The sequence below is a fragment of the Gavialis gangeticus genome, unplaced genomic scaffold (assembly GCF_001723915.1).
Source record: "Gavialis gangeticus isolate Ggan-Ray unplaced genomic scaffold, GavGan_comp1, whole genome shotgun sequence".
NCBI classification, from domain to species: Eukaryota; Metazoa; Chordata; order Crocodylia; family Gavialidae; genus Gavialis; species Gavialis gangeticus.
In genome coordinates, this window is record NW_017729018.1 from 14576777 (window position 1) to 14588782 (window position 12006).

The window sequence follows — 12006 nt, forward strand, 5'->3', positions numbered from 1 at the left end:
CCGCCCCCGGGCGCCACGTGACGGCTCGCACCCGGAAGCGTTGCCATGGCGGCCCCGCTGCGCGGCCTTGTGTCGGCGCTGGAGACCTACCGCGGCCGCGACCGCCTGGTGAGGGGGGCGGGGCCGAGCGGGTCACGTTACTGCTGACGCTGCGCGCTCTGTGTTACGGCTGCCAGCGGGGGGGGGGTCGGCTCCGTTGCTACGCGCAGGCGCGGGGCCAGGCTGGGCTCTGACATGGCCCCAAGGACACGCACTACACGTTACGGCTGGGGGGGGACACCAGCTAATCATCCCTCAGCAGCACCACAGATGCGCGCTCACAGTTATGGCTGCCAGTGGGACATGCAGGGGACAAGGACTGAGCTCTCCTACCCCAGCCCTGCAAACACACACTCTGTGTTACGGCTGCCGGGCAGGGGTGGGGAAGGGACACGGGCTCACGGGCCTCACCAACCCCGCAGATGCGCACTCTGTGCTACGGCTGCCAGCTGGTGGGGGGCACCGTGGCCGCGGCCCGGCAGGGCCCCGCAGAGCCCCCCCTGGCCCGGAGCCTGCTGGCGGTGTCGGCACAGCTCAGCCAGTGCCGGACGGTGCTGCGCCTCTTCGACGACCCGGCTATGCTCAGCCACAGCCGCCAGTACGGGCTGGGCGCCACGGTAGGGCGGGGCGTGGCACTAGGGTGGGGGTGGGGCACGCCGGTAGGGCCGCGTGCACTGATCCCCAACCGCCCGCAGGAGGAGGACGCGGTGGTGCGCTGGCTCTCGGTGCTGGGTAACGTGGCCGACCAGCTCTACTACCCCTGCGAGCACGTGGCCTGGGCAGCTGACGCCGGCGTGCTGCGCGCCCACTCAGAGCGGTGGTGGGCGCGGAGCACGGCCTTGTGGGGGCTCTCGCTGCTGCTGGGCATCCTGCGGTAAGGGGGCCGTCGTGTCCCGGCCCCGTCCTCTGGCCCTGAGGCAAGAGTCCCGGCCCCACGCATGCCGGCTCCTGCCCGAGGTCGGCCTCAGAGTGCTGCCCCACTCACCCCCCGCACAGGCGCCCTTGTGGCGGACTTCCATCCTCTCCTCGCAGCGCCTGGGCCCGTCCGCACTCCCTCCCCGGGGGCCCGGCTCTAGGCCTTGGCGTATACGACAAAGGTCATTTTTGTAAGGCTTCGGGCAGGCTTGTTCTCCTCGCCCTTTAGTCCTCAAGGAAGAATCTAAAAGCTTGGGTACATCTGGAGGACGCAGCAGCATGCGGCAGGTCAGGCCTGTTCTCCAGGCTGGCTCCGGTCTAGCCCCAGGCTCTCTCGGACTGTGGCTGTAGGAAAATGTGTTTCCATCCCCTGACTGTAAGCACGTGGAAACGAGGGAGGTTGTTGCCCTTTCCCCTAGGAAAGGCCAGTGCTTGCATAACGCAGCTTCCCTTAAAACAGGCTTTTAAGGCACGTCCAGGCAAGCATGCGCACGCAGGGGCCCTCTGCGGCACCTCTAAGGCTTTTCAGGGGCCACAAAACACATGCAGCGCACATAAAAAGATTCTGTGTGCTGTCTCTTTGCACGCAGCCAGAATTAGATACCGGGAAATCCCAGTATCTAAAAAAACGCACCAAAAACAAGAAAAGTGGCATGGCGCACATGGCAGCAGCGTGGGCTGCCCAAACCCAGAGCCAGGCTTCATGCACCCTGGTTGCCGCCCCAGGAAGCCCCAGGAAAGGCTGCAGGGGACGGCCCAGGTGCCGGCCTTAGCCTCTCCAGTCCCAGCGGGGCAGTTTGCAGAGCACGTGTGCAGGGGCACCCCTGGGGACAGGCAGCAACACCACAACTACGTGCCGCTGCTGTTTGTCCCTGGGGAAGGGAGCGTGTGCGCTTGTCGGGACACATCCTCAGAGTCCAAGTGACTGTGCTTGGGGGTCCCTTGGGGTGCAGATCGCTTACCAGATCCATCTCGTTTCCAGGTCTCTGAGAATCTTGTCTCGGCTGAGAAGACAGATGCGAGTGCACACTGGGTACGATCGTTCTGGCCTCTGTACTGTAGTTAGTTTAACACCAATACTCCTGTCTCCTGCAGTCGCTGGTCTGCGGGCCTCACTAAATAGTGCTTTTCAGTTTGGAACGAGAAAGGCTGATGGAACCAGGCACTCAGTAATCAGAAAATTGTCAGGTCTGTTTCTGGAGAAGTGGATGCGTCCTGGTTTCTGACTGCCGTGGAGCAGCAAACGAGGCACTTGCCAGCGTTTCCTGAAGCCTGTTGTTATCTGGTTTCCATGGGTTCCCTTTCCTAAGTGTGGCTCAGCAGGAAGGCCTGGCCATTGCAGTAGGCCTCTCCCAAATAAGCTGGGCTTTATCCCCTCGTGAGTAATCACATGCTTCAGCAAAAAGCACACGGATGCTGAGATTAGTAAGATGCAGGGCCATACCTACCGGGCACCCTTTCAGCGAAAGGGAAAAGCCAAGCCCAAAGCTGCTGGCACTGGAGAACAGTGCTCTAAGCAGATACAGGTTTTTCAGAAAAAGAGCAGACCGCTTCAATTGCGCGTCAGCAGGAAGCTTCCAGGATTAGTTGTGATGCTGCTGTTGAGGCTCACGGGCCGATCGTGGGGGGAACGGCAGCCGCGGATCCTCTTTACATGGGTTGCCCCGAGTTGCCCATGCAAACGCATCCCGTTGGCTGCAAACAAACCATTTGTTCAGCTCTTTTGTCTGTGAAAAATCACTTGCCCGTCATGGGCGTGTCAGCTGTGCGACTCCTCCAGGAGGACTGACAAAAGGCTTCTGCCTTTTCCCTTCCCACAGCGAATCCTCACAGGAGAGGCTGAAGAGGATGAAAGCCCAGATGAAGTCTGAAGTCTTGAGCATCCTCAGCAGCATGGCAGACCTCTCCAATGCCATCCACTGGCTGCCACCAGGATTTCTCTGGGCTGGACAGTTTCCTTCGTGGCTAGTGGGTCTTATGGGGACCATATCATCTCTCATTGGTGTCTACCAAACATATGTAGGGGAAAACGCTGGGACTGTGTGAACCATAAGTTCAGGTACAGGAGCCCAAGGTGTCTATGGTAAAGGTACACTTATATGGGTACAGCATTCATGCTCAGTGCCTCCTGTAATTAGGGTGTGATCACAAGGTGTCTGTAAGGAGAGGGGTTAATTCGGGTTAATGTTTTTCTGGCTCTTCTGCACCCTCAGTATATAAAGAACTATAGGACTGATGTGCCTGCTGCAAAGGCAAATGGAGCCGGGAATAGTACGGGGACAGCCTGGCTCAGGGTTTCCCAGAGACAGATAAAGCACTTCACACTTCCCACCTGCAGCCGCTGGAAGGCGAGGGCCCGTGTGCATCCTCGTGGCACAGAAACCTGGGGCTAAGAGGGGTGGGGGAATGGGAGCAGGTCTGACAGCAAAACACTAAGGGCAGGATCCTGCAGCTTGCAGCCCCACTGCCCCCCGGCCCGAGCTCAGGCTTGTGCAGTGCTGCGACAGAGCAGCCCCTGCCCCTCTGCTTCCGGTTGCCAGGACAGGCATTGCCACAGCAAGAGGCACCTGATGCGAAGCAGGTTTTACTTGTCTGCCCTCACTCCATGGATGTCTTGTTTCTTTGATCTTTAAACCTCGAACCAGAGCTTCTGCCTCAAGAGACGGATGTTCGAAGGCTGGTGTTGGTGGCGCTCACACTTGGGGTACAGGTGGGACAGGGAGGAGCTAATGATCACTGCCACCTGTCCTGGGTGGGTTTTGGGAAGCTTGCCCTTTAGTGCGTGTGGCTTCTTTGAGCAGACGTGTTAACAGCAGAGATCTTGTGGTTTGATCAGAACAAGCAAAATGGCACGGTACCTTCAGGTGATCCTCATCACGTCATGGCCGTCTCCAGCCCCTGCTCATCTGAACCAAGTTGCTTTTTAAAAAGGAATCGAATGCATTTTAATGTCGAGGGGACCAATCATGGACTGCTGAAACCAGTCGTACAACGGTCCGTTTAACTGTTTCTCTGGCTGTGTCAAATAAAGAGAGCTGAACACTTCAGGGGACTGCAGGAGTGATCATTTTTGCTATGCGCAAGACACATTTCTCTGTCTCCAAGCTGCTCCTGAACAGCTAAAAGCCAGGGGGCTGGAGCGCTGCTGTGGTAGCAGCTCCACAGTCTGCCCTCGATTGAACTTCCTGCCTTGCAGGATGCTCCAGGGTCTAACAGGCGCCAGACTGCTCGGGCCTGCAAGCTGGCGCCTCTGGACCATGCTGCCCTCCCACCAGGCCTGGCTGCACTTGTTGTAGCTCGTTAACATGCAGAGAACAGTATGACAGTCCCACTTCCTAAGAGGCTCAGCTCTCTGCCCACTTCATTCTCATCACGGGCCTGGGCAAGGCCACATATTGACCATACAGAAGGGGTCGAGAACCAGCTCTCCTGGCGTGTTGTAGCCCACCACTCTTCCCCTTCCAGCCCTGTCCCATCCCCTACCTGGTCTGGCTCATCCTGCTACTGTGGTCTCATGAAAGGGCTTGTCGCTGGTCTTTCCTGAACACTCTGCTGCTAGCTGGCAGGAAACTTGGCACCGGGTCAGGACGTGGGTAAGAGACAGATGCACGCTGGCACGGGGAGGCTCCCTGTCCTTGCACCTCCCAGCCTGCCCCAGCAAGAGGGAACCCAACTGCCCCTACTTCAGGGCCCACACCGTGGGCCCAAGGTGGCGACGAGCTGGCAGGCCCTGTACCTGTCTGCAGGAGCCAGGTGTTGGTGCCGCCACCAGGCTGGATGCCTGCTGCAGCTACTGAGACCACTGTGCTGGAGCCTGATCCTGCTGGTTCACTCCAGCACCTGCACCCGCTGTGCCCAGCAGGGGGCAGCAAGGTCAAGGCCATGGCTGGGGGGGGGGGGCCCTTTTTCACTCTTCCCCCCCCCCCACCCCGCCCGCCGGGGTCCCAGGGGGGGGGAAAAGGGGAAGCGGCGGGGGGGGGGGGGGGCCCTTTTTCACTCTTCCCCCCCCCCCACCCCGCCCGCCGGGGTCCCAGGGGGGGGGAAAAGGGGAAGCGGCGGGGGGGGGGGGGGGCCCTTTTTCACTCTTCCCCCCCCCCCACCCCGCCCGCCGGGGTCCCAGGGGGGGGGAAAAGGGGAAGCGGCGGGGGGGGGGGGGGGCACTATTCAGCTCTGACCCCTGCCCACAGCCAGGTCCGCAGCCAGGGTCTACGGGACAGAAACAGAGACCAGGCCTGGAGCAGGGGCCCCGCAGTGCGGCACAGCATTTAGGGCTCCCCGAGGCAGAGGCATCCCAAACCCCATGGTGCTCAGGTCCTTACAGGTGTTTCAGAGGGGCAGGGCTTTGCCCAGGGTCACAGGCACCAGGTGGCCCCAGCCCCTGGCACGGCCATGGCCAAGGGCTGCCTTCTCCAAGCAGGTCTGTCACTGCCCTTCATGCCTAGGCTCTCTCTGCCATCCCTGCCCAATGGGCACATCTGCACGGCAGACATTGTGCAGAGGCAGGCTCAGTCCGTGCTGCAGAGGCACTGGCTCCACGCCACGGGGCTGTGAGCACAGCTGTTTGCCAGGCATGCACCTCAGCCGTCCCTGCCTCCCTCACCCTGGAGCCTCCTTGCTCTCCAAACCACTTTGTCTGTGCCCTTCTCCTCCAGGCCTGGCTCTGCAGCTCCGCACACCCAAGGCTCCTTCCTGCAACAGCCCTGCACTTCCCAGCATGCTAAAGCAGCTGCAACAGTTCCCGTGGCTGATCCAGCTCATGGGCTGTCACCGCCCTTCCTGCATCGTGGAGCAGGTCCGCTCCCTGCCCCAGCCTCCCCTAAACTACTCCGTGCCCGGGGCAGAGCCATTGTCACCGCCTGCACGGGCAGCAAAGGCTCCTCCTGCTCAGCTGCACTTTCCTCTGGCCTGTTCTACGTTCCTCCTTGGTCTAACCGTCTGTGACCCAAGGCCGAGCTGGCCTGGCTAGGATACCTGCTGGAGTCTGAACACTGCAGTGAGAGGAGCTGCTCCCTGACTGAAGCTCATCAGAAGTGGAGCTGGCTTCGAACAATTAGACAGCAGGGTCTTGCCCATGGCAACAAAGGGCAGTAGCCAGTGAGGCAGAGCGCGCGGGGATCCCATTACTGTGGTGCAGGTTTCAGGTGGTAACTGATACCACGTGGGACGGTGCCAGGGACCTCTCACCGGGCTGGTGCAAAGTTGCTCCGGGCTGAGGCAACCCATTTCCTAGTTTCACCTTCTGGCCGGTAGGCCAAACTTCAGACATCCTGGAACGAGGCCACCTGCCTCTAAGACTCCACCTGTGCCACAAGCCCCCGACTCACCCAGCTCAGCTCCGTCCCTCTGCACTGCAGCAGCAGCAGCAGCACTGGGGCACAGGGAGGGAGTTTCCTCTTTAGGATAAGAAAAAGCAGATGCACATGAGAAATGACAGCTTCTCCAGTCAGTTTGAAGGTAGCATTAATCTCAAGTTGAAATAAAAGTGTACGAAGGCAGCTAGGTTTTGAGGGTTTTTTATTGCTAGAAGCTGGTTTCAGCTCTATTGCAGCTTTGAAATCTTCAGTGGAGAAACACTGCAATCATTGTAAAAATCATTGTTTGTGTGCAAGGATCATGTTTACAATTACCCCAGAAGTGCACAACCAAACCGAATATTAACATTTAACCATCCACTTTACAAATAAAATTAAGGACTACAAAGAGGTCGCTACTGGATTATCAACAGTACAGGAACTATGTACAATGTTTACATCCTACCAGGGGAAGCCACCAAAACACCTCCCAGCAGGTCCATCGAACCAGCCATCATGATTACTCATTAAATCATTACAGTGCAGGGGCCTCTAAACCAGACCTAAGACTAAACAGCATCAAGAGTTGAGAGCTGGGCGAGAGATCCAGCCTGCCATGAAGCCGGCGGGGCTTGCTTTCAGGAGATTCCCTTCCCTAGCACAAACAGAAGCAGACTAAAGTAAACTTTCCTAAAGTGCTCCAATTCATTCAGTACAAAAATATAAAACGCTAGTTATAAACATGGCACAACTGAATTCAACACAACATGTGCATGTGAAGGAAGAAGAGCTGCCAGCAATTAGCAGGATTTGGGGCTGGCCGGGAGAAGGGGGAAGGCTGTTACCCCACGAGCAAGGTTCGCCATCACGCCGGGGTGGGACCCACTGCAACGGGAGAGCTAGGCAGGAAGCTCGAGACCTCTAAAACAATGACCAAACGCTCCTCATTCCTTTACACAGCAGAGGCCGCACCACACCGGCTCCAAGGGAGCCAGACCTCAGGACCTGCTGGCTGAGGCGCAGGAGTTTTTTGAATAAATTTATTTTTCAACCGTTTTGCCGTCTAACCTGCTACTTCACGCTGAAGTAAACAGCAAAATACCAAGTACCATGAACAGACTCCAGGAGTTGCCTGCATCTGGCTGCAGGACTGAAAACAGAGCGTGACTCCATGCGTACGAGCAAGAGGGAACCACCCGCTTTTGTTCTTGGGTCCTCCGGCCTGTCCTGTCCCGGTATGTGCAAGCACGCATCTCGAGATAACACCGACACCGCTGCCTCAAGCCAATCACAGCAGCCACCCTGTTGGACCTGCTCCCTTCAGTTCCTAGCCGGGAGTCAGGCGCTTGCGAGCACTCCAGATGCACGCTCAGGGTGGGTCTATCCTGGCGAGATGTAGGAAACCCAAGGCATGAAACATGAGTGAAAGGACAGAGGCAGCCCTCAGGCTGGAAGTGAGCACTGGAGATCAAAGGCCAGAAGCAGCCCCCAGCATTAGGTACAAAGGAGAACTGTGGAAAGGCTGAGCAAGCGAGGCAGAAGGCAGCTCAGCTATGCTGACAACGCCCCATGCCTAAACCAAGGGGGACTGGTGGGGAACTCTGGCTTACGGGGATCGCATCCTGGCTTTGCCTCACGCTCGAAACAGAACTTGATAGAGGTTTAAAAGCACATCACTTGCCCCGTGCAGAACCGCCTCTGGGATCTCAGGTGCCTCAGGAAGCAGCTTTGCTCGAATCCCGGCAAGCCGTCCTTGCAACAAAGGCAGCCCTGGCAAACGGGAGCATCGTGGGGCCCAGAGGACTCCAGCCTGCGGAGGCACAGCCCATGTTCCTCAAAGGTCTGTCACCAGCTTCCCTCTGCTTTGTGTTTTGGAGGCAGGCGAGTGACACTGGGCTAGAGCCCTGCCCGTTTCCGTGCATGCTAGCGAGAGCACATCGCCCCCCGCTCTCTGTAATGCGTCTTCTGCAATGAGGCCAGTCTGGTTTCTTTTCTGTTTTCTTTCCTTCAACTGCCACTGGATCCAAGAGACCTAAGTGCAGAAGGGGCATGTTCCCACTCCAGGTGCAAACCACGTTGACAAGCCCTAGCGGCAGCCTGACACTGTACCAGGCGCACATGCCTACTCAGGGTGGTTTCTCAGAGACGGGTGAAAGGCCCAGAATCAGAGCAGCCTCGGGCCCACTGCAGGGATGCTGCATCGTTCCCAGCTGCTACAACTGCTCCTTTGAAGTAATGCCAGCAAAGCAAACATTTAAAAAGCAAATCAACAAACCTCTGGTTACATTTTAAACCTCATTTTTAAGCATTAAGGGCAGTGAGACTCCTTACAGGTCAGGTAGGTTCCAGATGTCACCACTGTTTCCAAGTACATTCACTGCAACGAAGGGAGCAGGTGACAGCAGCTAAAGAAACCCCTTGGCCCTTGATCTATTCTTCTCCTGCAGTACAAGGATGACACAAATCAGAGGAGCCAATTTACAAGGTTGGTTTAAAAAGCCCAACCTCACCCCCCATCCCAGGCCAGGACCAGGGGTGAGCTCCATCCCACCCATCCAGCCTAGCTCTAGGCTAAAACTCCCCCAAACCTCAGATTTGGAGGAAATATTTATGCACAATATTGACAAGGAGCAGCCCCAACCACAGCCTGAAGGAGGAAAGTCGCTGCATTCCTGCTGCTTTGACATGTTTACAAAGAAGGTGTATGCTAATCACACAAGAGGAAGGCAAGGCATTTCCTCCTGGTGTTAGGCTGGAGAGACTGGTTTTCCCTCCTATCGCTGTCCCCCGAACGATCCCTTTGGGGCATTTTGACTGCAGTCACCACTCCTCGGCCCAGGAAGTGTGCTGATGAGGTGTAGCGCACAATCGAGTACCAGACAGAGTTGTGCACTGCCGTGGAAACGTGCTGCTGCTTGAACAGAACCGTGTTAATCTCATCTCTGTGCCACAACTGGCTCGACACCGCCCCATCCACTGGAATCAACGCAGCCGTGCAATGCTTGTTATCAGTACATTACTCCAGTTGCTCCCTTTTCCCCTCATTCGAAGGCTGCAGAGCACTCCCACCTGGGACAGCAGCTTCATGATGCTCCATCGCTCGGCGTGACATCCCAGTGAGCTGGCAGGCAGGCAGAAGGTACAGGACACAAGGGACCAGGCAGGAATTAACTGACTTCATGCCGAATCTGCCTCCGTTCACACCTCTGAGAGAGATGCAATCCCAGGCTCAAAGTTCAGTTCAAACCAGTGCATGATTTTGGCTTTGGGAATCTGCACTGTACTCACCACTCAAGAGGTCTGCACCTGATGGACCCCATTTAATGCAAGGAGCTGGCCAGGGAAACGTCTCCAGCCCAGCTCTCCTGACCACAGCAGAGTTTGTACAAGTCCAACCTGTTCCATGAGGTGGAGGTCTTGCCCTTGGACTCTGGATGCTGAAAGGTTTACAGCCCCCCTCGCCCTGCCCGTGCAGGAAACACCCACCTGCTGAACTCGCTACCACATACAGCCGCCTCTTGTCATGCGAGGGGGCAGGTCACCAGCCTTGCTGCCTGCAAGAAGACGGGCTAGCTGTCCAGCTGCTATTACCCTGTGCCACTGTTCGCTGCTCTGTAAAGAGAGGTCTCAAAATGTCACAGCCATTTGATGGCCTCTCCTTAAAACTGTACATAGAAACTGAGGGGGGCGGCACGCTGACGGCTCGCCGACTCTGCAAGACGTGATCACCAGCAGCTCGGGCAGACTCAGAGAGCAAAGTACAGCGGATGGCAACATTTTAATGGGCTCTGAATGGATACACCTAAGCCAGGTACGAGACAAGACACTCCCATGCCTGGGAAAAGTTGAAAGCTAATTTGTGCTGTGGCGGTGCCCTCGTTTGGAGCTGTCAGGAAAGAAGCCAACCAAGCAACACTGAAGCCCCGCTCCAGTCCCTGCTGGTGCGAAGGGGCAGGGCAGACAGACAACCACCAGCCCCACAGGTCTCTGCCATGTTAATGCCAGATTCGAGTTCAGAGGCAGTATGGCAGGAGGTCCTTCACAAAGTGGAAACAGCTAGAAAAAAATCACATCTTCTTTGCTGCCGTCATCTTCAGGATTTATCAGGGCTGGTGGAGAGGTCACCACAGTCTGGACGTGAATGCTGTTCGGCTTGAACAGGTTCGACGATGCAGACGGGAGGGTTTCTGGCTGGGTATCTGTGGGCCCACACAACTCTGAGAGAGAGAAGAAAAATTCACCATAGCATACAACATCCCCATGCAGAAAGACAACTCGGTGCTCCGCTGGCACGTCAGTCGGGCAAGCCTTACCAGGCTGGAATGTGGCGCCCTGGTTGTTCGAAAGGATTGGGCTCCCTGACCGTCTGCTCCTCAGCACACTCTCATCTTTCCCCACAAACTTCGTTGGAAGCAGCTGTTTCAGGTCAGCAGATGCTGGAAAAAAAAAAGGTGTCAGTTATCTAGGTTGTAAGAGAAAAGGTTACTTTCCCCATTAGTATATTGTCCTGGTGACCTTTTGGAGAATCTGTGGTTTTAAGCCTGGGCCCAGCAGCATGCATCCACCTCACATGCCCAGAGTCTCGTGCTCCAACAACAGCCTTCATTTACCTTCTCGGATGCTCAAACCAGGACCCTGCTCTCTTAGTTGTACAGAGACAGCCCAGCACGCCAGTCCCCTAAAGACCACAGGTGATCTTTCTGTACTATCATACTGGTATGAACAAGACACACCTGACAGGCATGCAAGACCAATGCAGCGACTGCTGCACTCTAGACTCAGCAGCTCATCACAGCTCTGCCCTGGCATGCCCCATCTGCGGGAGCGGTAATAATGCACAACTGCTCTCACAGGCTGGCTCACCAATTTTTTAATTCAAAAGGTAAAAGCGCTGACTGGCAACCAATACATTCTGGATCCAACAGGCTTCCCCCTTCCACAGACACCATTCCTTACCCAAATTCAGCCCCCAGCACAGACTGCATCTGGTACAGAAAGGCGTATGCTATATTCTCACTTCCACACACACGCGGGCACAATGCATCAGACCTCAGCTAATCTCAGAAGCTAAATGGTCCTGTGCCCAGCTGGGGCTTGTACGGGAACCCCAGGTGCTGTGGGTGGCCTCTCTGGGGGCCCGGGGAGGAAGCATGGTCATCCCTGGCCCTGCCAGGTTATTTGTAATCTGCAGCTCCTGACACTGCTACGGGATGCATATGAAATGAATGAATGACTGTGGGTACAACTGGGATGTATCCTGCTAGTGCTGGGGCTGGAGAGTGGAACCCACCACGCTCATGAAAACCCACCAAGCTCACTGCTGATGTACAGATCAAGCCTGGATGTTGCAGCACTGAAGCTTCATTTTCCCATCTGCCAACACTTCATATTCAGTGGCAAGGAGGCCAGGCTACATTTACTTGCCAAAAGTCTAAGCAGGTTCATTGTATGAAAATCAAAGTTCCAAATCAAGGTATTAGCCACAGGCACTGTGTAGTTGGAAGATCACAGACAAGGAGGGCTGGAGGGAGCTCAGGAGGTCACGTCCAGTCCAACTCCCTGCTCCAAGCAGGACCAGCCCCAACTGCATCATCCCAGACAAGGCTTCGTCTACCTGGGTCTTCAAACCTCCAAGGATGGAGACTGCACCACCTCTTTGGGTGACCTGTTTCAGCACTTTAATACCCTCCTAGTGAGAGAGTTTTTCCTAATATCTAACCTAAACCTCCCTTGCTGCAACTTGAGCCCATTGCTCCTTCTG

The 12006-nt window shown here is 56.4% G+C and overlaps 2 protein-coding genes across 4 annotated transcripts in view; one reads left to right on the forward strand and one right to left on the reverse strand.

Moving 5' to 3' along the window:
* Positions 1 to 28: 28 nt before the first annotated feature.
* On the forward strand, positions 29 to 4005 carry PEX11G (peroxisomal biogenesis factor 11 gamma). The gene is made up of 5 exons (XM_019513645.1): positions 29 to 108; positions 462 to 656; positions 735 to 913; positions 1937 to 1987; positions 2775 to 4005. The coding sequence occupies exons 1-5, from the start codon at positions 46 to 48 to the stop codon at positions 2998 to 3000; spliced, it is 714 nt and encodes a 237-aa protein (XP_019369190.1). The 5' UTR covers positions 29 to 45; the 3' UTR covers positions 3001 to 4005.
* A 5999-nt stretch (positions 4006 to 10004) lies between these two features.
* Positions 10005 to 12006, reverse strand: part of ARHGEF18 (Rho/Rac guanine nucleotide exchange factor 18) — a 55112-nt gene continuing 53110 nt past the window's right edge. For all 3 annotated transcript variants that reach the window (XM_019513643.1, XM_019513642.1, XM_019513644.1), the window contains 2 exons: positions 10559 to 10681; positions 10005 to 10462 (listed from right to left, as the gene is read on the reverse strand). In XM_019513643.1, coding sequence (XP_019369188.1) covers positions 10302 to 10462; positions 10559 to 10681 — 284 coding nt within the window. In that variant the 3' untranslated portion in view covers positions 10005 to 10301. The remainder of the gene's footprint in view (positions 10463 to 10558; positions 10682 to 12006) is intronic.

Excerpts from the sequence above, each read along its gene's own strand:
- PEX11G (XM_019513645.1), top strand. The coding sequence starts at position 46 with ATGGCGGCCCCGCTGCGCGGCCTTGTGTCGGCGCTGGAGACCTACCGC. Across the intron at positions 109-461 it reads ACCGCGGCCGCGACCGCCTG|ATGCGCACTCTGTGCTACGG; the intron begins GTGAGGGGGGCG and ends CCAACCCCGCAG. Across the intron at positions 657-734 it reads AGTACGGGCTGGGCGCCACG|GAGGAGGACGCGGTGGTGCG; the intron begins GTAGGGCGGGGC and ends AACCGCCCGCAG.